Genomic DNA, 27,865 nt, shown 5'->3' with positions numbered 1-27,865 from the left:
AACAGTCTATGCTGAAATGTAGCAAGACGTGGACAATATCTAGGCTTCGGCTGAAAATGGTAAGGATTCCACGTGCTGCACAAATGCCAGGAAATGACCACCTCCAACAAAACAGAATCTAGCACTGTTCCTTGACATTCAATGGAATTTATCATCACTAAATCCCCCACTATCGACATCCCAGAAGTTACCATTGACAAGAAGCTCAACTGGACTAGCCATATAGATACACTGGCTATAAGAGCAGGAGGGAAGCTAGAAATCCTGCAGTGTTCTTGACTCTCCAATGTCTGCCCACCATTAAAAAAAGCATAAGACAGGAGGGTAATGGAAAATTCCCCACTTGCCTAGAAGGGAGCAGCTCTGACGATGCTTGACGTCATTCAGAAAAAAAGCAGCTGACTTGATTGGCACCACATCTACAAACATTCACTCCCTCCACTATGGACACTAGCTACAGGACACACTACAGGAATTCACCAAGATTCTTTAGACAGCACATTCCAAACCCACAAACATACACCTAGAAGCACAAGAACAGAAAATACACAGGGACACCTACACCTGAAATTTTCCCCCAAACTAGTCATCATCCTGACCAGAAAATATATCAGAGTTCTTTTAGCTGCTGCTGCATATTTTTGTAAGGTCCAGGAGGAGGAGAAAATAGCAACATTACCAGTATGGAGGGATGCCCAGACTAACTATATTTTATTTCAGGTGAAAGGAGAACGACAAAATAATACGACTAAGTTGGCTTTAATTTATCCAAGTGCAGAATCTTATAAGCCCTGAAATGTCATTTTCTTCAGATTTTAAAATCAGAAATAAATAAATCAATTCTGTAAATTGTTCAGCTTAGAGAAGTGGAGGTGCTGAACAGCTGTGAATTTAAGAGCTGCTTTAATTTGTTCCAAGATCTGAAGGAAGGGGTCTCTTAAAAAGAATTGTGGGACAAAATCTCAAGCATTCCAGAAATAAGACTAAAGCTTCACCTGATTATTATCACTTTGCATACAGCCATCATTCATTTTTCTTTCTCTCCATGTTACCACATCCAGGGATTTTTTCAAAACAAAAAAATAATGAGGTTGCAATGATCTGTTGCATGCTCCAGTGCGAAGCTAGCAAATATTACAGCATGGGCACATGCAGAGTTTGTGTTGCACTGAGAAAGGAAATTGCACTCCCACAGTTACAGGTATATGGCCCATGGGCATCATGCAAAACAAACTAAGTAAATGTTCCAAAGCAAAAATGTCTGTTTCACACTCTTCCTTGCACAATGAAAAGATGAGCAACAGTTTACACATATAGTTGAAGCAACAAATTTAGTTGCTCCTTGATCAAATCACACTAGAACAATTATTAGACGACTCTCATTCCTTCTAAGATCATACATAATCTAAGATCATACAATAATCGCTTGAAACCAAACGTTTCTGTTGGAAACAGCATTCAAAACTTCTCCACATTAAAGGATGTCAACAGTCATGCTTCAGATATTGAATTTTAAATGCAGCTTTAGACTTTTGTGAGTCAGATCTATCTTGCTAAATCTTCAGTTTAAACAAAAAAGTCCAGTGACTGTTCTTAAATTGGCAAATTTAAAGCCAATTGTGAATCCCTCGCAACAAACATTAATGCAGCATAAGAGTTTAACAAGGTCACACGATGAAAATGTGGGATATAAGGAGACTTACTAGGTGTTTTATTTAAGACAGGCAACATCCTGGTAAATCTCCTCTGCACCTTTTCCAATGCTTCCACATCCTTCCTGTAATGGGGCGACCAGAACTGTACGCAATATTCCAAATGAGGCCGCACTAGCGTTTTGTACAGTTGCAGCATGACATCACAGATCTGGAACTCAATCCCTCTACCAATAAAACCTAACACACCGTATGCCTTCTTAACAGCACTATCAACCTAGGTGGCAACTTTCAGATCCCTCTGCACGTCCACACTACCAAGAATCTTTCTATTGACCCAGTATTCTGCCTTCCTAATATTCTTCCCAAAGTGAATCACCTCACATTTATCCGCATTGAATGCCATTTGCCACCTCTCAGCCCAATTCTACAGTTTATCCAAGTCTCCCTGCAACCTGCAACATTCTGGATGTGAGTTTGCTCGCTGAGCTGGAAGGTTAGTTTTCAGACGTTTCGTCACCTTTTTTTTATTTGATAAGGTATACTTTATTCATAAGATGTACAAAAAATAAAACATATTTATACACCTACCCAGTCATGCAAGCCGCTCCGGGTTACCCAGGGGATGCGTACACAAACTAAAGGAAAAAAACAAACAAAGAAGAAAAAAAAACAAAGTAAAGAAAACACCCCGGCAGTCTTCACACCGCACAGTCCCCGTTGGCCCCCTGACTAGTTGGGGAAGGCGCCAGCTGGGCCCAGTTACCAGATAGGGCCCTTTTTTCTATTCTGGACGAGGGGTTTCATACCGTGGTCTTTCCCCACCGCCCCATGGCGGCGGCTGCCCCAAGCTTTAGTGCGTCCCTCAGCACGTAGTCCTGGACCTTGGAGTGCGCCAGTCTGCAACATTCGATCGGGGTCAGTTCTTTCAGCTGGCAGACCAGCAAGTTGCGGGCAGACCAAAGAGCGTCTTTCACCGCATTGACGGTCCTCCAGGCGCAGTTGATGTTGGTCTCGGTGTGCGTCCCAGGAAACAGCCCATAGAGCACCGAGTCCCGCGTCACGGAGCTGCTCGAGACGAACCTCGACAAATACCACTACATCCCCCTCCAGACCTCCTGCGCATAGGCACACTCCAGAAGGAGGTGATCGACAGTCTCATCCCCCCGCAGCCGCCTCGAGGGCAGCGTGCGGTGGCGCAGAGATTCTGGGCATGCATAAAGGATCTCACTGGCAGAGCCCCTCTCACTGCCAGCCAAGCAATGTCCTTGTCCTTGTTTGAAAGTTCTGGCAATGAGGCATTCTGCCAAACGACTTTGGCAGTCTGCGTGGGGAACCACACGACGGGATCCACCCTCTCCTTTTCCCGAAGGGTCTCCAGATACTACGTGCTGACCACTGCCTGACGGCCTTGTGGTCAAAGGTGTTTCCTTTCAAAAATTTCTCCACGAAGGACAGGTGGTACGGAACGGTCCAACTACTCGGAGTGTTCCGCAGCAACGAGGCCAGGCCCATCCTTCGCAACACCGGGGACAGGTAGAACCTCAGTAAATAGTGACACTTGGTGTTTGCGTACTGAGGATCTACGCACAGCCTGACGCAGCCGCACACAAAGATAGCCGTCAGGGCGAGGGTGGCGTTCGGTACGCCCTTTCCCCCATTTTCCAGGTCTTTGTACATGGTGTCCCTGCGGACCCGGTCCATCCTCGACCCCCAAATGAAGTGGAAGATGGCCCGGGTGACCACAGCGGCGCAGGTCCAGGGAATAGGCCAGGCCTGCGCCACATACAACAGTACTGAAAGCCCCTCGCACCTGACAACCAGGTTCTTACCCGCGATGGAGAGGGACCGGAGAGTCCACCTGCCCAGCTTCTGCTTCAGTTTGGTGATACGTTCCTCCCAAGTCTTAGTGCATGCCCCAGCTCCACCGAACCAAACACCCAGCACCTTCAGGTAGTCTGTCCTGACAGTGAAGGGGATGAAGGAGCGGTCGTCCCAGTTCCTGAAGAACATGACCTCGCTCTTATCCTTATTGATTTTGGCACGCGAGGCCAGTTCAAACCGGCCGCAGATGTCCAACTGACAATTGGTGCAGAAGACGACGATGTCATCCATCTACAGTGAGGTCTTGACCTGAAGGCCTCAGCTGCCTGGGATAGTCACGCCCTTCAGGCTCACATCCTTCCTGATGGATGCGGCGAAGGGCTCCACACAGCACACAAACAAGGCAGGAGAGAGCGGGCAGCCCTGCCTGACTCCAGGTCTGACGGGAAAACTGTCCGATTCCCACCCGTTGATCCAGACTGCGCTAACGATGTTGGTATAGAGCAGCCGGATCCAATTGCGGATGCCCTCCCCGAACCCCAATTTGGAGAGGACGTCCCTCATGTAAGCATGAGAAACCCTGTCGAAGGCCTTCTCCTGGTCCAGGCTGACGAGGCAGGTGTCCACCCGCCTGTCCTGCACGTAGGCGATCATATCCCTGATGAGCGCGAGGCTCTCAGCGATCTTCCTGCCCGGCACAGCACAGGTTTGGTCAGGGTGAATCACCGACTCCAGGACAGACCTGACCTGGTTGGCTATGACCTTGGCCAGGATTTTGTAGTCCACGTTCAATAGTGAAATGGGACGCCAATTCTTAATTTCTTCCCTCTCCCCCTTCCTCTTGTAAATGAGGGTGATGATGCCCTTCCTCATGGACTTGCACATTTCCCCCGCCCGAAGCGCACTAGCGTACACCTCCAGCAGGTCCTGGCCGACCAGGTCCCACAGAGCGGAATACAGCTCGACCGGTAAGCCGTCGCTCCCGGGAGTCTTATTCCTCTCCAAGGACTTGAGCGCTCTGGTCAGCTCGTCCAGGGATATCGGCCGGTCCAGCCACTCCCTCGTGCCGTCGTCTAAGATCTCCGTGATAGACGACAGGAACAACTCGGAGGATGTGCTGTCCATGGGCTTCGTGTCGTACAGTCTGGCATAGAAGGATCTGCTGATCCTCAAAATGTCAGGCCGAGACGACATCACCGAGCCGTCGTCCTCCTTCAGCCGGCTAAGCACAGAGCTCTCTTTGTGCACCTTCTGAAAGAAGAAACGCGAGCACGTCTCGTCCTGCTCCATGGAGTGGACCCTGGACCGGAAGATTATCCTGGAGGCCTCCGCGGCGAACAGCGAGGCTTGCTGGCCCCTCACCTCGCGGAGGCCCTCCGTGACATCGACCCCCATCAACTGCAGAAGAAGCAGGTTCTGCACCCTTTTCAGGAGTCGCGACAGCTTTCCCCGCCTCTCTCTCGCCTTCCGAACACCCTTGAGGACAAAGAACCTCTTGATGTTCTCCTTCACCGTCTCCCACCAGTCGCCCGGAGACTCAAAGACAGGTTTCACGGTTCTCCAACCGGCATACTTCCTCTTAAGCTCCTCGACGTTCTCTGGGGTCAACAGAGTCGTGTTGAGCTTCCACGTCCCCTTGCCGGCCAGCTGGTCGTCCTGTAAGTGACAGTTGGCCAGCAGGAGGCGGTGGTCAGAGAAGAACACCGGCTCGACGTCGGTGGACCTGACCGAGAATGCCCGTGACACAAACAGGAAGTCTATCCTTGAGCGAATAGACCCATCTGGCCGCGAGCAGGTGTACCTCTGCTGCACTCCGTCTGCAGGGGTGCTGAAGATGTCGAGCAGCTTGGCGTCCTTCACCGTGCCCATCAGGAATCTGGACATGACGTCCAGTTGACTCCATCCACCCGCTGTCCCCACGCCGGATCTTCCATCTGCATCGATGATGCAGTTGAAGTCTCCGCCTAGGATGACTGGCTTGAACGTAGCCAGCAGGAGTGGAAGCCACTGCAGGACGGCCAACCGCTCACTCCGTACCGCTGGGGCGTACACGTTGATCAGCCTCAGGGGAGCGTTCCTATAAGTGACGTCAGCCACTAGGAGGCGCCCCCCCTCCACCTCCTGAGCTTGACAGATGGTAAAGTTGCGCCCCCACAGCAGAATAGCCAGGCCCGAGGAGCGACAGTCGCTACCCCCCGACCAGATCGAAGGCCCACAGGTCCAGGCGCCGGACCATTTCCCGTACCTGCTGAGGTGCGGTATCCCGCACTCCTGCAGAAACAGGAGGTCCGCCTTGATGGTGGTCAGGTAGGCCAACGTGGACACACATCTTACGGTGGACTTGACGCTGCGCACATTAATGCTCGCAACTCGTACCCCCATTGTGGGCAGTGACCGCAGTACCCTCCCCAAGTCCAAGGTCCAGCCCCTCCATCTGTCCCTTCATGCCCATTGCCCGGGCTACCTGCTGGACGCTCTCCGGGCTCAGGAAACTGTCCGTGCTGCCTTCCGGGAGGCATCCCCCCGTCGGGGGCACGGAGACAGGAAAGTCTGGCTCTGGGTCAGGGTGGCGACGCACTGTTTCCTCCTTCCCGCCAGGAAGTTCCGGGGGCCCTCTAGGGCCCCAGCGGCACGTGACTGGGTGTCGGAGGGAGCCTCAGGATGCCTCCCGTCACCTGGAAGTGGGGTGCTGCTTTCCTTCTCCCTTGAGATCTTTAACTTCTGCTTTGGGCGGGTCCTCTCCGAATTTCCCTCGTCAGAGGAGCTCTTATAGCCCCCCTGTAGCTGCCTCTTCCCGCCTGATGGTTGCGGTTCCTGGGCCCACTGACACGCCTTCCTCCTCGCTTTCCGGACCGTCGTCCACTCCCCTAGGTCCCCTGTTGCCGCCTCCATCGACTCTGGGTTGTCGGTGGGGAGCGGAGCCTAGAGTCGGGAGGGTGCTTTGCTGGCCTCGGGCCCATCCTGCGGGGCTGGGCCCGCCTGCACGACCTGGCCCTCCTGCACATTACTGGGGTCCTTGCAGGGCCCTGGTGCCTTCCTCTCCTCCGGGGCGGGGTGGGTGGGGGGGGGCTGGGCCCGCATTGCCCCTGCCGGCGACCTGGGCGTAGGTGGTCCCCCGCCGCGGGCATGCTCTGTAGAGGTGGCCCGCTTCCCCGCAAAGGTTGCAGCTTTTTTCTTGTGGGCAATCCTTTGCAAGGTGTCCCTCCTCCCTGCAGTTCCTGCAGATGGTGGCTTTGCAGTCGGCCGCCACGTGACCTGACCTACCACAGGCATGGCAGACTTTAGGTTGCCCTGTGTAGGTCAGGTAGCCCTTGCTCCCGCCAATCGCGAAGCTGGACGGTGGGTGTACAATGTTCCCGTCTGCGCCCATCCTCAGCGTCACCTTGAACTTGCCTCTTACTGGTCCAGATGCCAAAGGGGTCTATGATGTCAGTTAGGTCCCCTTCCACCTTCACGTACCTTCCAAGGAAGGTCAGGACATCAACAGCTGGCACATACGGGTCGTACATGCGTCCAGTCACCATACGGCTCCTCTGCGCTGGCATCACAAACAGCGGTCAATACAGAGAGGGGGCCCTCACCTCATTTCTCCTTGAAAACCTCCAGGAAGCGCTCGCAAAGCTTGGCACTCCTGAAGGTCACATCGTAAAAACCTCCTCCGGGAAAATCCTGCAGGCAGTAAATGTCCGCAGCAGCGAACCCACAACAGTCCAACAGGACCCTCTTCACGAAGGAGGTGCGGTCCACAGGTGCACCTTCATCCACCTTCTTCACGGAGACACGGATGGTGTTCCGGACCCCCTGACCTGGGGCACGAGCACTTGCCGCAGCCATCGTTGCAGGTTGGCTGCTCCCCTGAACCAGCGTTAGGCCGAAGCCAGCATTAAGATCCACCGGTTGCAAGGGTGCACAGCCAACCCGACATCTTCCTTCCACCTCCAACCCAGCACTCTCCTCCTCTCGGTCCACAGAAGCGTGGGTCTTTATTTTGTTCCAGATGTAAGCTGGTTCACTGAGCTTGAAGGTTTGTTCCCAGATGTTTTGTCACCATTCTAGGTAACATTATCAGTGAGCCTCCGACAAAGCGCTGGTGTTATGTCCCGCTTTCTGTTTATCTGTTTAGGTTTCCTTGGGTTGGTGATGTCATTTCCTGTTCTTTTTCTCAGAGGATGGTTGATGGAGTTCCGGTTGGAATGCCATGCTTCTAGGAATTCTCGTGTGTGTCTCTGTTTGGCTTGTCCTAGGATGGATGTGTTGTCCCAATCAAAGTGGTGTCCTTCCTCAAATTTATGGCTAGTTGATGTTCATGTATCCTGGTAGCTAGCTTTCTGCCTGTTTGTCCAACTGTGACAAACACTACATTGGACAAACAGGCAGAAAGCTAGCCACCAGGATACATGAACATCAACTAGCCACAAAACGACATGACCCACTATCACTAGTATCCTTACATAACTATCTAATTCTTTCCAAAACATTTCCTACAACAGACGTAAGGCTCACTGGTCTATAATTACCTTGGTCATTTCTACTGTCCTTCTTGAACAAGGGCACAACAATTGCAATCCTCCAGTCCTCTGGTACTAAACCTGTAGACAATGACGACTCAAAGATCAAGGCAAAGGCTCCGTCATCTGCTCCCTAGCTTCCCAGAGAATCCTCAGAAAAATCCCACCCGGCCAGGGGATTTATCTACCTTCACATCTCCTAGAATTGATAACACCTCCTCCTTACTAACCTCAATCCTTTCAAGACTAATAGCCCGTATCTCAATCTTCTCCTCTGCAATATTCTCCTTTTCCTGAGTGAAAACAGATGAGAAACATTCATTTAGCAACTCTCCGATCTCCACAGGGTCCACACACAACTTCCCACTTCTGTCTTTGACTGCCCCTATTCTTACCCTAGCCATCCTTTTATTCCTCACATAGCTGTAGATGGTTAATTTAGTTTCACAGCAATGTGACATGAAAGAAATGAACAGCTGCAAATGTGATCTACATTAAGGCATCTACAGTATCTCTCCATTTAGTGGAAGGGGCAGGACAGGGCAGGGCAGGGCTGTTAAACAAAGGACCAAGTTTAGTTCTCCGGTACAACACAGTCAAATGCATTCAAAGTTCATCTTGGAATAATTTTAAGAAAAACTTGATGATTTAAACGACAGTCAAGAAAGTTGCAGTGGTTCCAGTATGAAGGGGGAAGTGAAACTAAATCACAGATGAATAGCAGGTAAACAGCATAGGCAGCAATCAGTCAAACCATGCATTACTGGCAATATTTCAACTAGATTTCATTTATAAACTTTAAGGCAAGGAATATACAAAAGGGTATGTTGTGAACAAAATCCATGGATAGATTGCATGGCACTGAAATAAATGTTTCCAGATGGATCCTGGCAAAAAAAAGCATTCATATAAGAAAACGTTAGCTTCCATAAAACTGTAGATGTGAGGTCATTTTTTTCCTCTTAATTCCTGCTACATTTATAAAATATTATTCAATTTCTCTTCTTTAATATACAAATTCTTCAAATAATAATATGGATAAAAACATAGAAGTTTAGATCAGCAAGAATCATGTTGGCAGGTAAACTGCACATATACATTCATGTCATATAGTAACAGTAACAAGCATAATTTGAAAATGATAGACCCGTATATTTTCGAGATGAGGTTTATACTGGCAGAAAGAACATAATCCTATTTGCACTCCTGATAAAAGGGCCAATCAAGTCTTTTAAATATGTTACGTTTGCTCTCAATTAGAAAATGGGTGATTATCAAAACTTACGGGTGATTCTCAAACTTTACTTGTGGACATCAGATGTGGGAAGAAATCTTAAGTGTACTAGAAATTACAGTGAGACTCCTCCCGATTATCACATCTTTATATAGAACTGGCACTTCTCATTTCTTTTTCTCCCAGCTATGTTGCCACATTAGGAGATAGTTTAAAAAGTCCAGGAGAACCGCAGTGAAGTAAGCAGGTCTAGACCAACTTTAGGTACTGTAATTCTGCAGCTCAGAGAATTAGTTACACGGGGGAGAAAGTAAGGAATTTGTGCGAGATCTTTATATTACTAGTTAGCTGTGAGTTGGAGTACTGAGTCAACTCTGGACAACATGTATTTAAACAGATTCATCAATATTATAAAACATTCCAATGTACATCGCAAAAGCACGAGAGAATGTACTCTGACCAAGACTCACATGACGAAATATTAAGGCAGATGATTAAAAAGCTTATTTAAAAAGAGGCAGTATTTAAGAAGTGCCTTAAATGACAATAGATGGTGAGGTTTTTGCACGGAACTGCAGAGATTAAGGCCTCAGCAGTTTAAGTCAAGCTTATCAATGTTGGAGAAATTAAAGCCAAAGATGTGCAAGAAGCCAAAATTAGATGGCTGTCTCCATTTCCGAGAATCTAGGGTTGGTTAAGGTTACAGAAACATGGGGAAGTACAAGCATAGAAAAGTTTGAAGCATGAGTATTTTCAAATTGAGGCATTGCTTAAATTGGAGTCATAGAATCCCTACAGTGAGGAAGCAGGCGATTTGGCCCATCAAGAACATACCAACCCTCCACAGAGCAACCCACCCAGACCCACTCCCCAACCTATCCCGGTAACCTTGCATTTCTCATTACTGCTCCAACCAGACAGCACATCTCTGGATACTATGGGCAATTTAACATGACCTATCCACCCAATCTTATGGGAGGAAACCCACGAAGTCGGGCAGAAGTAGGGCATTTGGCTCATTGAGTCTGTTTCTCCAATTAAGGAGATTATAGTTGAACTGATGATCCTTAATTTTCCTGCTTTTATGAATTCATCCTTTTATGAAGCCATGTTATTTCTGTTTGATTATATTATGTAATAGAACAAAGAACAATACAGCACAGGAACAGACCCTTTGGCCCTCAAAATCTGCACCAATACATGTTTCCTTTCCATACTAAAACTGTCTTCACTTACAGGATCTGTATCACTCTATTCCCTTAGTATTCATGTCCAGGTGTTTCTTGAATGCTGCTATTGTGTCTGCTTCCACCACCACCTCTAGCAACACATTCCAGTCACTCATCACCCTTTGTGTGAAAAACATGCCTCACACATCTCTTTTAAACTTCTCTCCTTGCACCTTGAACCTGTAACCCCTAGTAACTGATCCCTCCACCCAGAGGAAAAGGCTCATAATTTCCAATCTATCCACGTCATTCACAATTTATAAACTTCTATCAAGTTACCCCCCAACCTCGTGCATTCCAGTGAAAACAAACACAATCTAACCAACCTTCCTTCATACCTAAATGCCCCCATACCTGGCAACATCCTGGTAAACCTTTTCTGAACTCTCTCCAAAGCATCCACATCCTTCTGGTAGTGGCCAGAACTGTACACAGTGTGCTTCCAAATGCTCTGCTATAACATCTTTTATAATGGATTCTACTATTTCTCCGACGACAGATGTTACATCACCTGTTTTTTGTCTCCTTCCCTTCTTGAATTGGGCAGTACACTGGTAGTTATCCAATTCTCTGGGATTTCCCAAAATCTAAAAATTCTTGGAAGATTGCTACTACTGCATTCACCATCTCTGAAGCTACTTCCTTTAATATTCTAAAATGCATCCTCTCAGGTCCAAGAGACTTATTGAGCTTCACCCACATTAGTTTCCCTAGTACTTTCTCTCTAATGGTAGTTATTGTACTTATTTCCTCTTCATCATTCACGCCTTGATCGTTTAGTATTTTTGGAATGCTATTAGTGCTGTCTACTGCGAGGTTTGATGCAAAGTAATTATTCAATTTCTCGGTCATTTTCTCGTTCCCCATTATTAATTCCCCAGGTTCACTCCCTAAGAGGCCTTTACTAACTTTTGCCTTTCATTCTCTTATTATATATTTAAAGACCATTGTGTTGTCTGTTTTTATTTAATTGCTCATTTACTGTCAAATTTTGTTTTTTTTTAGTTTTCTCCCTTTTTATTATTTTTCATCATGTTTTGTTGGCTTTTAAAACTTTCCCAATCCTCTGGTTTACCACTAATCTTTGCCACATTGTCTGTTTTTTCTTTCAATCTGATACCATCCTTCACTTCCTTGGTTAACCATGGTTGGCTTACCCCTTCCTACAGTCCTTCTTTGCTGGGATTTATTTTGGTGTTGAGTCATGAACTGTGAACACATGATGAAAGGTGAAAAGCACTTGGTGCCAGTTAGGATTAGCTCTTGTATAGACAGCAGAGGTGATTTACTTGGATTATATCAGGGATGAGGGACTTCGGTTATCTCGAAAATCTACAGCAGTTTGGGTTTCTCTCTTTAAAGCAGAGAAAGTTAAGAGATTTTATTGATATGTTCAAAACATTGGACATTTTTGTTTCAGTAAAGAAAGAGGAGTTCTTTGCACTGACATGAAGGTCAGAAACCAAGAAAATTAACAGAAGAAGCTCAGCCAGATGAGGGGCAAGTATTCTTATACTGGGAGTTCCGGATAGTCAGAAATGCCTGGACGAGCAGTGAGAACAGTTTCAATCGCAACTTTCAAAGAGGAATTGCATATATATTTGATACAGAAACATTTACAAGCCTCTGGGGAATAATTTAATAGCTCACAAAGAGCTATAGATTCCAGAAGGTCCAGCACATTCAATAATTTATACATCAAATTCTGCCAATTTTGAGGGTGGCTCAATTGAAACATTCCAAGTAGATGCAGAATCATTTCTGCCTCACAAAAAAAGTAAATACAATCAGAACACTTTGGAGGTCAAGTAGCATCTGTAAAGACCAATAACCACAAAAAAGACATTGCTGGCATTGTTTACATTTGGTAACTAGAAACTATGCAAGACCGAATAATGCATGTCAACAAATCAACTCAAATCCTGATTTACAGAATTCTCCTGTTTTGGGGAATTACAAAGTAAGGTGAACAAAGGCGGCATTTTCCAGGACCAGATGAACATTTTCCATAATCTAATTTTTCAAACTTCTTTGCTCCAGGAATTCATTTATTCTTTTTCATCCAGCTCCGACACAACATTAGCTATCTACCTTTGCATGGAATTTTACAATACAATATCTGTACTAACATCACTTTACCCAAAATGAACACTGATGCAAAAGCTGGGATCTTAGAAAAACTGTATTTTCCCTGATGTCCTACTGATTCACCCCAAAAATCTTTACTCAAGGATTCATAATAAAGATACAAAATGAAATTGCCAATATTCAGGAATAAGTTTCAGTGTGACTACTTATTGCTACTGTTTTTAACCCGTTAATGTTCTATGTTCGATAACTATCTCATCTGTTGGACTGCCTTTTCCCAAAAACAAAAATGACTGTTTGTATTTCATATGACCCTCAGTGCTGTCCATCCTCAGTCCAAAGAACTTGGGAGTCTGAAATGGGTAGTTTTGACAGAGTTGTGTTTTACAAAAGCACCGAAGTTGGGAAAATGGTGTAACACAATGCATTGTGCAGCTACACTGGTCTCTATTGCACTCTGCACCAGATTACTCTTCTTCTGCAAGGTGTGTTCGACAAAGACCGCCGCATGCCAACAAAGGTTCTCGTGTACAGATCAGCTACTGTCACCACACTCCCTGTACTGTAGCAAGAACTGGACTGTGCATCAGCAACACATAAGAGTCCTAGAGAAATTCCAAGACCAACACCTCGCTGTATTCTCTGGATTCAATAGGCCTATTCCAATTTGTCCAGAATGAAAAATACAGAAAAGTAAAAAGTTTTGGTCTTTACAAGGGGCTCTCTGTTCTGGTCAATAACTTCAGTTGGCCTGACACTGATTGTCAATCTAAACTTTCGGCAGGCAGGCTGAAGTTTTCTATAAACATTTACAAGTGAACTGGGACATTACACATTTTGGTGTTGGAGCACAATCTTGCTAATTGAACAGTATGCCATTAGCTTTGACATCATCATTTGACTTACCAAACCATACAATAGCTGTGTGGCGAAAAACACACCATAGAGGGATATTGCCAGGATACTGCACTACTGTACTGTAATTTTGACCTAGAAAGCATTTGATCTTCCTCCACTGTCACTGGCAAAACTGCACATGTTCTCATGGAAAGGGAGAAAGATGCCAGTCCAATTCCACTCAGTTTAAATAGTCTGTCTTTGCTTAACAGACTGTGGCCTATTAGGCAATATACAGTGGTCTATCCGTGCTGCTTGCTGCACTTCTGTAATATCTGACATGACAAAAATCATGTAGATCTGTTACCATGTAAGAACTGTAATGTTAAACAGTTAAAACAGATTCACAGAAAGCATTGAGGTTTTAGTGATCATCTACGGATTAAAGTGCAATAAAAATAAACAGAAGAAAATCAACTCATCAAGGAGTCAGAAGTCTGAAGAACTGAAGAGTCTGAAGAAGGGTCCCGACCCAAAACATCAGCTTTCCTGCTCCTCTGATGCTACCTTGCCTGCTGTGTTATCTCATCAAGGAGTTAACTGATTTCATTAACTTTAAATGTAAAGTTTGAACAATTTAACCTTGTCTGAATCCGAAAGATAGAGCATTTTTATTGAAATCACTTTCATGGATTTTTAAAAGATACTCTAGATAATTTCCTTACTACTAAAACCACACTTCGGACCCCAACTAAGAATGATCTAATTTTGAGCTGGGGGAAAGAGATGGGATTTTACTATTGATCATAGATTAATTAGCCTGTAACAAAAGTTTAACTCAAAAATACTACAAAGGAAACAAAAACATTCAATGCATGTAACAATACAATCAATTCCAAAAAAAACCTGTTGGTTTTTAATGCTTATATTGGCTACGAAGAACCCATGAGGCATTAACATTCAGTGGACAGGTGAAGGTCAACTTTTCTATTACAATTTAGGAATTTCGAATTATGGCAGCAATTATTCTGAGGAATTTCTTTCTAAATCTAATCTCAAACGAGAAAATAGCTTTTTTTTCTATAACATTGCTGCATTCTGATAATCAAAATATCCTCAGAGCTCCGTATTTAAATATGGTCAGAATAACCGAGTCTCCTCTTCATAATTCTCACTTTATTTAGCAAAAATGGCTACTTTAGGATGCAATCTGGAGGTTACAGTCCACAACAGACATTTGGAACAAGATTTATTTGAATCCTGTCCTAGTCAGAAATCACTCCTGGGAGTTGTGGCAAAGTATCTAATTGAGCCTTCAAATTAGGAGAGGGATAGACAATGTTCACTTTAGGAATTTAACACAAATCAAGCAATAGACCTCAGAAATGGGACAGCCTGAGTTGGAGGCATTGCTGCATGATTTTATGTATAGAAACAGCAACTTTGTTAAAAGCTTCAATTATGTCGTGAATTAGTTAACTTGTGTCTCAATTATGTTAGAGACCATTTATCGCACCATACAAGCAAGAAGTCAAGCTGCAGGCTGAAAGCATTTATAAAATCATTTAGGATAGTTCCACTGATTCTGCATTCAAAATATTATTGTAATTCAGTTTTTTTGCTATTGGGCTTACGTTGGCAGTTTTCTCCCCCACTTAAACTCTGCTTGGTCTTTGAGATAATGGGAACTGCAGATGCTGGAGAATTCCAAGATAATAAAATGTGAGGCTGGATGAACACAGCAGGCCAAGCAGCATCTCAGGAGCACAAAAGCTAGCAGCATCTCAGGAGCACAAGCGCTTGGTCTTTGACAGCTTTATATCTAGCAATATTTGACTCAAATTAGCATTGTTCAGTGGAAAGGCATTTATTGATTTTTGTGGAGAAATTATTGAATTCAAATAACAGATGATTAGTATATGTGGCAACTATAAACAGAACATACGTTTTGATAATTTTCTTTCCTGGTAACTTGGGCACAATTTACACCTAAGTCTTCATATTCTATAGATAAGAATGACAATTGATTTTCATTTGGTTTTGTTATCTTTTTATGCCCAGTAACTCAGTGGCAAACAAAATATCCTATTTTTGATAAACATTTTTCAAAATAAAAACTTGTGCTGTTAGAGAACTTAAAATGAAATAAAAAGAATTTTCATAGCACAATTTATCCATCCATGTACAAGAATTCAATAACATGTCTGCACCATAATTTTGGCATTTTTATCTGGGATTCAAAAACACTTCATTTAGAGGAACTGGCCCACTTTGTTTCTATACAAAATTAATCAAGCCCGAACATATGCCTGTGTTGAGAAAAGCCAACTAAAATGAAGAAGCAAATGGTGGCACATCAAAAATGTAAGATTAATAATACGAGTGAGAACCAAACTAAGACATTCATGGGGTACTAAGAAGGAAACAGGCAAAGAGAGAGTGTATGGGAAGAGACTGGCAGCTAACAAAGACTAAAATGTAGAAGTCTTGCACAAGTATAGAAATAGTAAGGAAGGCTGAGGCCTGTCAGGGATTAAAAAGAGGATTTAAACATGAGAGAGGGGGAGAGAGGGGGAGAGAGAGAGAGAAGGAGAGGGGGAGGGGAAGAGAGAGAGAGGGGTGGGGGAGGGGGAGAGAGAGCGAGCGAGAGGGAGTGAGAGAGCGTGAGAGAGAGCAAGAGAGAGAGCAAGAGAGAGCGCGTGTTAGGGAGCGAGAGAGAGCGTGAGGGAGAGAAAGAGAGAGAGAGAGAGAGTAGCTGATACACTAAATGAATAATTTGCATCTGTCCTCACCAAAGAAAAAGATGCTGATCAAATCTTAGTGAAAACAATAGATAATTGAGGTATTGGATAGCTTCAAAACTTCGGCATTATAGCCCATCTGCACTTAAAATTGATGGATCACTAGGGAAAGACAAGATACAAAGGATAAGAAGAACAGAAGGGAAGAAATTGCAGAGATTCCGGTATCAATTCAGTCTAATCTCCCAATTATCCTCAGATGAAGGTGATGTGACATAGATGCCTACAGCAATGTTCAGAAAAGGATCTAAGGGTAAATTCAGTAACCACGGGCCAATCAGTTTAACTATAGTGGTGAGGAAGACTTTAGAGATGACGAATGAAAAAAATAAGCACTTATTCAAGTAAGTGTTAAATTTGGGAACATAAGCATAAATGTAAGGACAAATTGTATTTAGGTAGCTTGGTTCAGTTTTTGGATGAGCTAACAGAGGTTGTAAATGACAGTAATGTGTTTTAAATACATTTATTTGGACAGCAGAATCTGCTAAACACTACAAAAGGTAGGAAGGAAATGAGGGCATTAGAGGCCATTCAGAAGGAATTATGAGAATAGTTCCAGGGAAGTTACAGTTCAGTTATGTGATAGACTGAAGAACCTGGAGTCATTCTCCTTTGAAAACCTTGAGAGGGCATTTGATAGAGGTGTTCAAAATTCTGAAATGTGCACACTAACGAAGTAGAGAAAAATTGTTGTGAGTGGCAGAAAGGTTGAGACTCCAAGGATGTAGATCTGAGATAACTGCCAAAACAAAATTAGCAAAATAAGGAAAAATCATTTTGATGCAGTAGCTGGTTGGGATTTGAAATGTACCGCCCAAAAGTGATGGAAGCAGAAACAATTAAATGTTTTAAGAAGTGAACTGGAGAAGCAACTGTAAACAAATCATGGCTACAGGCAAAGAATGTGGTAGTAGCACTGACTGAACTGCTTTTTATTGAGAAACAGGGACACGGGGCTAAATGGCTCCTGCTGTTTTGTTATCATTCTATGAATCTAGAGCATGAAGCTGTTGCATTTAATTCAGATGGAATTATTTTTATTCCTGAGTTGCATATATGATTGTTTACTTGTATTTACAGAGAAGACTTACAAATTCAAGGTTCCTTTGTCACAGTCAAATGTTGAAGGTATATCTCAACTTCTCTTCTTCAAACCTAGTAGATTCTATGAAGTCATTTAACAAATACTGGTTTTGATTTTATGATCAAAGGCAATTAAGTGATGGAGCTATTCGGCTCCCATGTCCTTGTTGGTGTTACCTGCCAAACACAAAGAAAGATGTCCACAAAGATCTAGTGATCAATGTGAGATGTACTTTTCGACTCCAAATTAATGTCAAATTAAGGGATCTCCAGGTATCCAGCGTAAGTAATACCACATTGAAGAACTTTTACAGACAGCAAATCAACAAATTAAAAGTAATGATTATCCTTCAGGTGTCCATATCATTTTACAGATGGTTAAATGGAGATTGAGATATGTACATGGAATTAAGATAGAAGCTGAAATGCCATTAATGAAATCTCAAAAGAAACATTTTTAAATTGTGGAATTATCATAGCAGGAAAAAACACCATTTCACAAATATATATTTGTTATAAGGGGCTAGACAGCTTGTTCAATGATCATTAATTTGGTATGCTTTAAAGTCACAGTTTCACCTCATTTAAAAAGGTGTGGTACTCTTTCAATAGATTTTAAAGTAATTTTAAATGGATGAATGAGAGTTTCTAATTAATTACAATCTGTTAGGCCTTTAATGACATGGTAGCACAGAATCACTAACAGCAACTTCTGACTTGAACTATCTGCATCCGGACTCCAGAAGGTTTTGATACAGTTAGCAGTGTAATGGCAGAGAATGCTGGCAGTTTTTCTTTAGTTATTACCGCAACATTTGAACCAAATGGTCAAATTATTTTACTCACTATAACTAGATACCAGTTGGGCTAATGCATTCATTTTAATGCACTAAAACTCATGGAAGCTTTATTAGCTTTGGAATGGGTGGAAACTTTGACATATGAAAGGCTGCAGATTGGACAACAAGGACAGAAAAAGATAAAGTATTGCTGGCAGCGTCATATAGGGTGTAATTTGTGACTTTGATTAGGATCATTTCAGTGCTAGAGCAGAAATGAAAGGATTGTAAATATTCAATCTTGGACTCCACAAAAAAACGGGGACAGATTTTATAGAGACAGAAGTGTGTTCGTTAACAAACCTCAAGCAAAATTGGAAATGAAATGAGAGACAGGTGGATATTTCAAAGGGGAAAAAAAGGTAAAATTCCAATCAGTAATCAGTAAAGTCAGTCTTAATGCCTGTGTTATATAAACCAAAAACAATGTAAAATATTCAACATGGAAATTGGCAGTCTAAGCATTCACCCTTACCATTCTTAGATACTACCCCCAAATCATGCTTATGATTTACACAACACAAGTTATACAGCCAGGTCAAAGAGCTTTTACAACAAGGCACATAAATTTGATTTTATTCTGACATTTTGGTACCATTTCAAAAGATACAATTCTGCTTTTGTTTTAGGTTACCTAACATTTTTGAGAAACAATATTATACTATTCTCTTCCATTTCAGTTATTCCTTCTATCAGCCCTTCAACACCACTTCAGCCCCTGCCGATGCCAGCTTCCATCTATCATAATGGAATCACCAGTACCAAAGCCGTGGCTGACATGCTCTCCACGCCATGGTTGCGATTAATATTACTTTGATTTTGACTGATGAGAGACATGTTTCTGGCAGGTACTTGAATTGCGTCAGCATAGATAAATACACAATAAATATACAACTGATTGTAATTTGGATGATGAGTAACAGTTGTCCTGAAAATACTGATATTGCTTCCTTTACATACAAATGACTCGTTACTTCTGCATCAGCATTCTAGCCAACATTATCAAATGAATAACCACAAGATTTGTACTCTTAAAATCTGTCTTGCTTATTTATCTCATGTGTATGAGAAGTTGCTGATTAAACGTTATACTTCAAGGCTAAAAGTGGGTAAATATTCCTCATAAGCTTAACCATCACTTACTGATACCATTGGCAACAATTAAATGCAAAAACAAATCTACTTTGTTTGCACTTATTTGTTTGTCTTATTCCTAAAATGTCAAAAATAAGCTTTTATTTATTGAAATTGAATTCCATCACACATGCAGTTGAAATTTATATTTTTTCCTTTGCAAGTTCCTGGTGGGGGGGTGGTGGGGGGGTAGTGGGGGGGGTGGGGTATGGGGGGGTGGTGGGGGATGGGGGGATGGGGGGGTGGGGGGGTGTGGTGTGGTGGGAAGGGGGGGTGGTGGGGAGGGGGTGTGGTGGGGAGGAGGGGGGAGGTGGTGGGGGTGGGGAGGTGGGGGTGGGGTGGGGAGGTGGGGATAGATCAGTCCGGGGAGGACAGACAGGTCAAGGGGGTGGCATGAGTTTAGGAAGTAGGAAATGGAGGTGCGGCTTGAGGTGGGAAGAGGGGATAGGTGAGAGGAAGAACAGGTTAGTCAGTTTACAAAAATCTCAATTTTTCTCTTAGGGACTGAGCTACAGTGCGCTTTGCATTAGCTTCTAATGGCTTTTCTCAATATGGTTCACATTCTGAGGATTGTCTTATTGAATCTGTAATGTTTGCTCCCTATAACTTCTCGATCAAGTGCTTTTGCCAAACCTAGTACACTAATGGTACTTGAACCAATGTTTTGATAAATTTATTATTAGCCTTTTAGCTTAGTGTGCTTGCACTGATTTATAACAGCCAAATTATTGCTGTCTCCTTCATTGTTTTATCTATTTGACTTAATATCGTCAAAGGGTTACATATCTTTTCCCTAAGGTCGATCTGTTCATCCAGACTTTTCAGTTTCTCTCCGCAGCATGTATACTGCGCATATAGGATATATATATATATACATTTTCTGCCAAAAACGATGGGGAGCCCAAGAATAACTGTTTAATGGCAATAGTTTTGAAAGCAAGACAGATATCTCATGAGGTGAAGAAACCAGTTAGAATGCATTGGATTTACAATTGTTCCCTGACAGTGTTTGATCTGGTGCAGCTAGATCTGTTGATGGATAGCTAAAGGGACCTGCACTGGGCATCTCCCCCATTATTCTTATCCACCTGGACGATCAATGATTTTGTTACCAGGGAATCAAAAGGTAGATACAGCAGAGTACTCAAGCAGATTGATAACCGCAGAACACATCATTGTCAATGAAGGATTACAGGTATGGGAGTTCCAAAAAGAAGTCTGGTGGTGCTGTTTACGTTGACCTTATTTGTGGTGATGCCAATAGAAGAGATTAAATTCACAGAATGACATGAGCATTCCTAAATCAGCCCTGGTGCATTGTATGCCTGACAATGCAGCAGTGTAGTCTGCGACAGGAGTAATTCCTGGCAGAGAGGGAATCCAGCAAGTATTCAGATGTTAATTTCCCAGAGGCAATGAATCACAAAGAAATTGGTGGCCCTGAGAAAGGGGTGTATTAAATTCTGGGCTATCAGCCCATCTTCTCATTTTGTCCAGCATGGCTATGACACCAGGGCAAAGTTAACCCCCTGCTGGAATAACGAGCACCTCATTAAAATCAAATTAACTAGAATTTGCACCAAACAGAAATCCTGCCTTTTTTATTAAAATCTTCCAGCTGTGCCAGTAAATTCAAGGCTAATTTTATTACTGTTATTTAATTAAACGGAACAATCAGGAAATAATATCAAACCTTGCAGTTTTAAAGTAAACTGTAACTGATGTAATGTCACAAGTTATAATTTTTTTTTCATAGCTGTTTTGATTTATACTGACCTATGTGGATCAAGAAAAAAGTACTTATTTACAAGAAATGTGGCAGTTTAATTTATTTTTGAAAAAATTTCCATATTATATGACATTTGTGAGGAAGCTGCAGTAAATAATTATTTGTTGTAATGCTAACTTAAAAGGAGCAGGCAGAAGATATTCATGAATGCTTTTTAAAATGCCATTGCTTAGGAAAGAGAAGTTACTTTACATTAAAATAACTTCAGAATTTTAAAGGAAGAAATCATATTTACTGCAGTTCTTAACAGATCTCATCCACTTATCTTCCTATATGGTTAATTTGAACTTTATTAAGTGTGATAACAAAAGTAAGCAAACATTCCAACTTTTATGACCTAGCCAGCTGGTTGTAGTTTGGCAAACTACGTACTGCCTATAACTCTATAACCAAAAGTCAAAAAGCAACAGAAAATTCAGAAAGTTAAGAATTTAGTTGCTTGGAGTTGATAGTTTAATCCTTCTCTTAAACGTCTTCCATTCTGGGACAAAATCATAACTAAGTTCAATGTTTTAACCAAAAGTATTTAAAGCATAGTTTCCAGTAATAGCAGTGTGTGATATACTTGCTCCATATTGTTAGTCTACCATTCAGCTAATTAGCTATAAATGATTAAGCAATTCTATTAACAAGATATGTCAACCATAAGGTGCTGAAGTAACATAAAATAAGTGAACTATAATGGAAAAGAGTATTGAGTAATACTTTAACTGCCAAAAAAAAGTATTTATTCTCCTTAGAGAATATCATAAACTTTTCTCAAGAAAATTACTGCTGCCACAAATTGCTCACAACAATTTCAATACTTCAAACTTTGACCACTTGAAACTAAAAACGTGTTTACATATAAATATAATTTTTTATAGCTCTGTTATTACGTACTGTGAATGGGGAAAGAGGGCCAATTTTGTGGCTGTACCGTCGGATCACCTCTCTGATGTGGCTGGGCTGTATGGCATCATTGTGAGTCTCTAGACCACAAGCTGCAGCGCTCTGTAACGTAAAATCATAAATTCTTAACTAAATCAAAAACACTTTAAGACAACTCCAGATAAAAGACCTACAGTGTAGTAGTTTCAACCAGATTGGCATTTTAAACTAAACATATTCACATTGAATAAATTTATGCTCAGACTCAGCATGACAGTGGCTCAGAGAAAAATGAAAAATTAATTCAGTTATTGCTGGATGTAACAATATTCTAATATAATTGTGCAATCATAATTAATAACAATATAAGTTATGCAAGTTATAAATTATTTAAACTTATTAATAAAACTTTAATTACACTTCAAAACAAAAATTGCAGTAAAACTAATATCTAGCTTCCTGGGTATTATGAAATATTTTGCAGAGGCAAATGATAATTTTACTGGTCAGAAGATTGACTGTATACATGAACAGTCATTTGTATGTACACAGTAAATATACCTTCAGCATCATTAGTGACCGTCAATTCATGAAGACACACTTAAGTATACTGATTAAGCACAGGATGGACCATCAGTTTATGCAGATATTTGCCAGATCACTTATAGGCATGCTGCAATTGGTCTCTGTGCCACCGGACTGGACCATGTCTGTGGACAGAAGAGAATGCAGCCAGGATTCCTAGTGCTGACAAAAAAAAATAGTGCTGGAAATACTCAGGAGGCAGCACGTGTGGAGAGATCAAGAAGCAGGAATTTGCACTTTAGGTCAAGACTTTATCAGGAGTAGTTATGCAACAGCAATTTTGGCTGATGTGTTCAATTAGGATCTGGAAAGTACGCTGATCTTCCAATAAAGGGCAAAGGCTAAGCTTTCTTTTTAGTACGAAAAGGGTTACAGCCTGCCATTGGAGGTAAGCAGAGAGGTGTCCTCTCAGCAACACCATCAAATTTGAAAATAAAAACTGGCAGTTAGGCCTCTAAGGCATCTTTAATAAGCTGTGTCATTTTAGGTAGGTAGCCATTCAATCCTCTGGTATGGTGTTCACCAACATTTCTCAGGGAGGATGATACAAACAAACCAGGACACGGGATCATTGCCTGATCTGTCTGTAACAGGCAGGAGCAAAGCACGGGGTTTAATACAGCCCAGGCAAACTGATCAACTGGCCGTGTAACCGTGGTTAATCAATCAATCTTATCAAACCCGCCGATTTAAACATCTTCAAAGCGAATGATTATAGAATCCCACTTTTTTCAGGACATTTTTATTTCGCCCAGATTGTAAGCAGTCCAGTGGCATAAAATTACATACTCTCCTTGTCTGTTCTTGACTCCATACTGGGGTGAAAATCCTGTTGATTATTCCAGATCAATAACCTGACATTGATATTGATCAGTGATTTAGTTATTGGAAGTGCACTTAACTAGCCATTGAGAGAATTAATTTAACTTGGCTATGATGAGTCAAATGTAGAGTAGTTAATCTATATTCACTGTTGCTACTTGTATAAAGGTATTGGGTAACCTCTGGTACCACGCCCTAAAATGAGTCAACATCTTGAGAGGCAGTGTGTATACTAATTAATGTTGATAATACAAATTAAGATTTTAGACAGAAGACAGTCTAACCCTTTAAGACATTTTTGCTGTAGTCATAATTACTCCATACAATTTCCTGCTAAAATTAATTTTTTTTAAATTAAAAACACATGAGATTTTTAAAAATGTAATTGTTTGCTGAATTCACATTTTCATTCAACAACTACTGTTTAACGTACAAAAATAGGCTACATTTGAGTATAATGTGATGCTTGAGTATGCTGATTAAGACAAGAATTTCTCTTCTTGCTTTGTAGTACAACAATATAGAAACAATCATGAAGATTTTCTTAATTTTTCTCCCAAGTTGATAAATAATGTTTAAATCAGAGGGGACCTTCCTGCCTACATTCTGGATGTCACAATGTGTACAATTCAGAAAATTCGTATCTCTTTAGTTGGAATTTTGCTATTGTACTCGTGAGGAAGAAATATCTGGGTTATGCAGATTATTATAAAGCATAGAAATTTGTTTTTTCTTATTTAATTACAGAAATATGTAACTATAATTTAGCACTGCTTTTTTCGCTCATCTCAAACTTTTAATAGATTGTAAACTGATGAGGAAATGTAGAAAACCTACCTTTAAATAACAACAATCCAAATCTTTCCTCAAACCACTATTTATGATGCTTTTTATAAGAATCACAAATGGTACATGTTTATTCTTTTTTTTATTCTGTAGATGTAACAAAATGACTCTACTCTAACAGATAATACTAGGTCTGACCCACAAAGGTTTGGAATAATGCGTTAGTCGATCGCTATTTCCATATTGTTTTCTTGTGCAGTTCTTTGTTATTTTCACTGTTGGATTCTGGTGTCACTTGAGACATCCAAGAAGTCACACAGATGCTTCTCCAACTAGCTTGGGGCCAGAAAGGCACATGTAATTACAGCACCATGACTGCTCAAATTATGTTGGCTAAATGAGATTTAAAGCTTGCAGAAGCAGGGAATGTGCGCTTGGTTCTTTCCAATAAACTTTCTCCAAGCCAAGAATATTGTGGTCACACTACAGCTCCCAAAGATCTCTGTGATTTCTAAAATGGCTCTGTGAGATCTCACAGATCATGTGAAAGCACACATTATATTTAAAAATGGAAGATAAGTACCTTAAACCTAACTCTTCAAGGAAAGTACGATGGCTAAAATTAATTCAAAATAATAAATTATGTCGCACCAAACAATGTTGGCCGATTCTTATGTTACAAATAATGAGGCAAAACCTTCCAGAGAAAAAGATGCTGCACTGACTTCCGGTCTTTTTCGAAAACAAATTTTTATTGATGGGCATTGCTATGCGTGATTGCCTTCCATGCTTCTTATATTACAACAGGATCTACAACAAATGAAGCACTTTGGAAGTGTAAAGGGATTGAGGATGATCTGAGATTGTGAAAGCGATTACATAAAGACTTGTTTTCTATACTACTGATCAATCGCAAAAGGAGGCTCTTGAGAGCCTATGGGTTGATATTTATAACAGAGGCCAAAGCATTGTCAGTTGGGCTAAAAGCCAAAGGTATACCAACTTCAACTGGCAATGGAACGTGGGGTGAAGGGGGGGGGAGGGGGGAGTGGAAGGCAGTCCCTGTGGTGGCCAATTATGTAACTGCTAATGGGGCTGACTTCCGTCATAAGAATGACAGCCTGTTTTCAAAAGCTGATTGTTCAGAAGGTCTGCAGCTTGACAATGACCCTGCTAATAGTGTCATTTCTGGGGTTGCATCTGCCAGATGAGAGGTCAATGATGAATGGGTTGGGTGTACCTGAAGATAGCTTATTGGGATCTGGGGATGTTAGCGCCAGGCAGGCAGATACAGCCCTTCAGGATGGATTGGGGGTAAAGAGAACGAGGGTGCGGAGCACAGGTGGTGCCTTGCCAGGTGAGGCTCCTCCACTCGGCCAACAAGTAACAACTTCTTCTGCAGTCCACTGGAAATGTCAGATTTCACCAGTTAGTCTCCTGTGCCAGCATCAGATTATGGCAAACTGTCTGTGTGATGAATAAAGCCCCTAAATTGATTACTTAAGTGGCTTGATTGGGTGGGATATCTGTCACGTTTTCTGCCACTAGTCTCTTGTGGTACAGTGGCAGTGTCTCTACCCCTGGGCCAAGGGCCCAGGTTCAAATCCCACCTGTTCCAGATATATACAGTAATGTCTCTGAACAAGTTGATTAGACAAATCAGTGAAATTTTTTTTTAAAAAAGCATAGTGCAGTAAGACATCAGATGAACTCTCTTGATGCCTGACTGTGCTGTTTGCCAGTTTTGCAGATTTCAACCGTCACCTGAATTTGAGTGTAGCGGGATATATTGCTTTTACTTCAGAGGGACAACATTATTCTGGACCAAATAATCCAAATTTCTTAACTTTTCAGGTAAATACCGTAAACTTTATATTTTATATTAGGATATCAAACATTTAAACAGAGGCAACGTCCAAAAGACATGAGGGAAATGCTCTTAAATGGTCTTCAAACTTTCATCTTTAGTGACAGTGACTAGAATTGTGAAGACTGGACAATACAAAGTGTTGACTTCTGAGGGGGTCTGGCAAAGATAATATGATGAGCCAAGGCAAGAAGCAGGGAATGCGCAAACACTTCAGATCAAACTCCATCTATGGATATATTTACAGACTATTTCAGCTTTGGGAATCAAGGTAATAAACAAAATACTGGACATCCTTAGTGAAAATACACAACCTAGGAAAAGATTTCATTTTGAGCGAAAAAATGTAGGTGTAATCTCCGGTCATTTCCATCCAAAGAAATTACTGCACAATTGCCCTGTAGGCTTTTCTTATGAATAGAATGGAAAACATTGAATCCAAAATTTTAAGTTCATCAAAATTGGTTCGAAGGTAGAAGACAGAGAACGGTGGTGGAGGTTTGCTTTTTGGACTGGGAGCCTGTGATCAGCATTTTGCGGCAAGGATCAGAGGTGGGTCCACTGCTTTTTGTCATTTATATAAATGATTTGAATGTGAACATTGACAACATCGTTAGTAAGTCTGCAGATGACACCAAAACTGGTGGTGTAGGGGACAATGAAGAAGATTACCTCAGAGTACAATGGGACCTTGATCTGATGGGCTAAGGAGCTGCAGATGGAGTTTAATCTAGGTAAATGTGAGATGCTACATTTTGATATGGCAAATCAGGACAGGACTTATACACTTAATGGTTGGTCCGTTTGCAGTGGGGGGAGGGGACGAACTGGGCTGGTTTAGGGGATCCACACAACCAGCCCAGCTCTCCCCCCCCCCCCACCCACTGCATCCCAAAACCAGTCCAACCTGTCTCTGCCTCCCTAACCAGTTCTTCCTCTCACCCAACCCTTCCTCCCACCCCAAGCCGCACCCCCATCTACCTACTAACCTCATCCCACCTCCTTGACCTGTCCGCCTTCCATGGACTGACCTATCCCCTCCCTACCTCCCCACCTATACTCTCTCCACCTATCTTCTTTACTCTCCATCTTCGGTCCACCTCCCCCTCTCTCCCTATTTATTCCAGTTCCCTCTCCCCATCCCCCTCTCTGATGAAGGGTCTAGGCCCGAAACGTCATTTTTGTGCTCCTGAGATGCTGCTCGGCCTGCTGTGTTCATCCAGCCTCACATTTTATTATCTTATACACTTAATGGGAAGGTTATGGGGGAGTATTGCCGAACAGAGACCTTGGAGTTCAGGTTCATGGTTCCTTGAAAGTGCTGTCGCAGATAGACGAGGTAACAAAGGTGGTGTTTGGTATGCTTGCATTTATTGGGCAGTGCATTGAGTATAGGAGTTGGGAGGTCATGTTTAGGCTGTACAGGACATTGGTGCGGCCACTTTTGGAATATTGCACTCAATTCTGGTCTCCCTGTTTTACGAAGGATGTTGTGAAACTTCCATGAGTTCAAAAAAGGTTTACAACAACATTGCCAGGGTTGGAGGGTTTGAGCAATAGGGAGAGGCTGAATAGGTTGGGGCTATTTTCCCTGGAGCACTGAAGGCTGAGGGGTGATCTTATGGTTGTTTATAAAATCGGGAGAGACACAGATAGAGTAAATAGTCGAGGTCTTTTTCCCAGGGTAGGGGAGTCTAAAACTAGAGGGCATAGGTTTAAGATGAGATGGGTTAGATTTAAAAGGGACCTAGGGGACAATTTTTTCCACACAGAGCGCGGTGTGTGGAAGTGGTGGAGGCTGATACAATTACAACATTTAAAAGGCATAATGTCATTTTGAAATGACTCAATTCTTTACCTTCCTCCACCTTTTCTACAAAGATAATGCTACTTTCAATATAAATAGGTTGCGAT

General features: G+C 42.3%; 1 protein-coding gene across 19 annotated transcripts in view; it reads right to left on the bottom strand.

Moving 5' to 3' along the window:
* Window positions 1-27,865, bottom strand: part of supt3h (SPT3 homolog, SAGA and STAGA complex component) — a 637,811-nt gene that overhangs the window by 42,999 nt on the left and 566,947 nt on the right. For all 19 annotated transcript variants that reach the window (XM_059645430.1, XM_059645434.1, XM_048530947.2 and 16 more), the window contains one exon: window positions 21,904-22,014. In XM_059645430.1, the coding sequence (XP_059501413.1) occupies window positions 21,904-22,014 (111 nt within the window). The remainder of the gene's footprint in view (window positions 1-21,903; window positions 22,015-27,865) is intronic.

The sequence above is a fragment of the Stegostoma tigrinum genome, chromosome 4 (assembly GCF_030684315.1).
Source record: "Stegostoma tigrinum isolate sSteTig4 chromosome 4, sSteTig4.hap1, whole genome shotgun sequence".
Classification (NCBI taxonomy): Eukaryota; Metazoa; Chordata; class Chondrichthyes; order Orectolobiformes; family Stegostomatidae; genus Stegostoma; species Stegostoma tigrinum.
The sequence above is the reverse complement of the archived record's forward strand: the minus strand, read 5'-3'. Positions and strand labels throughout refer to the sequence as shown.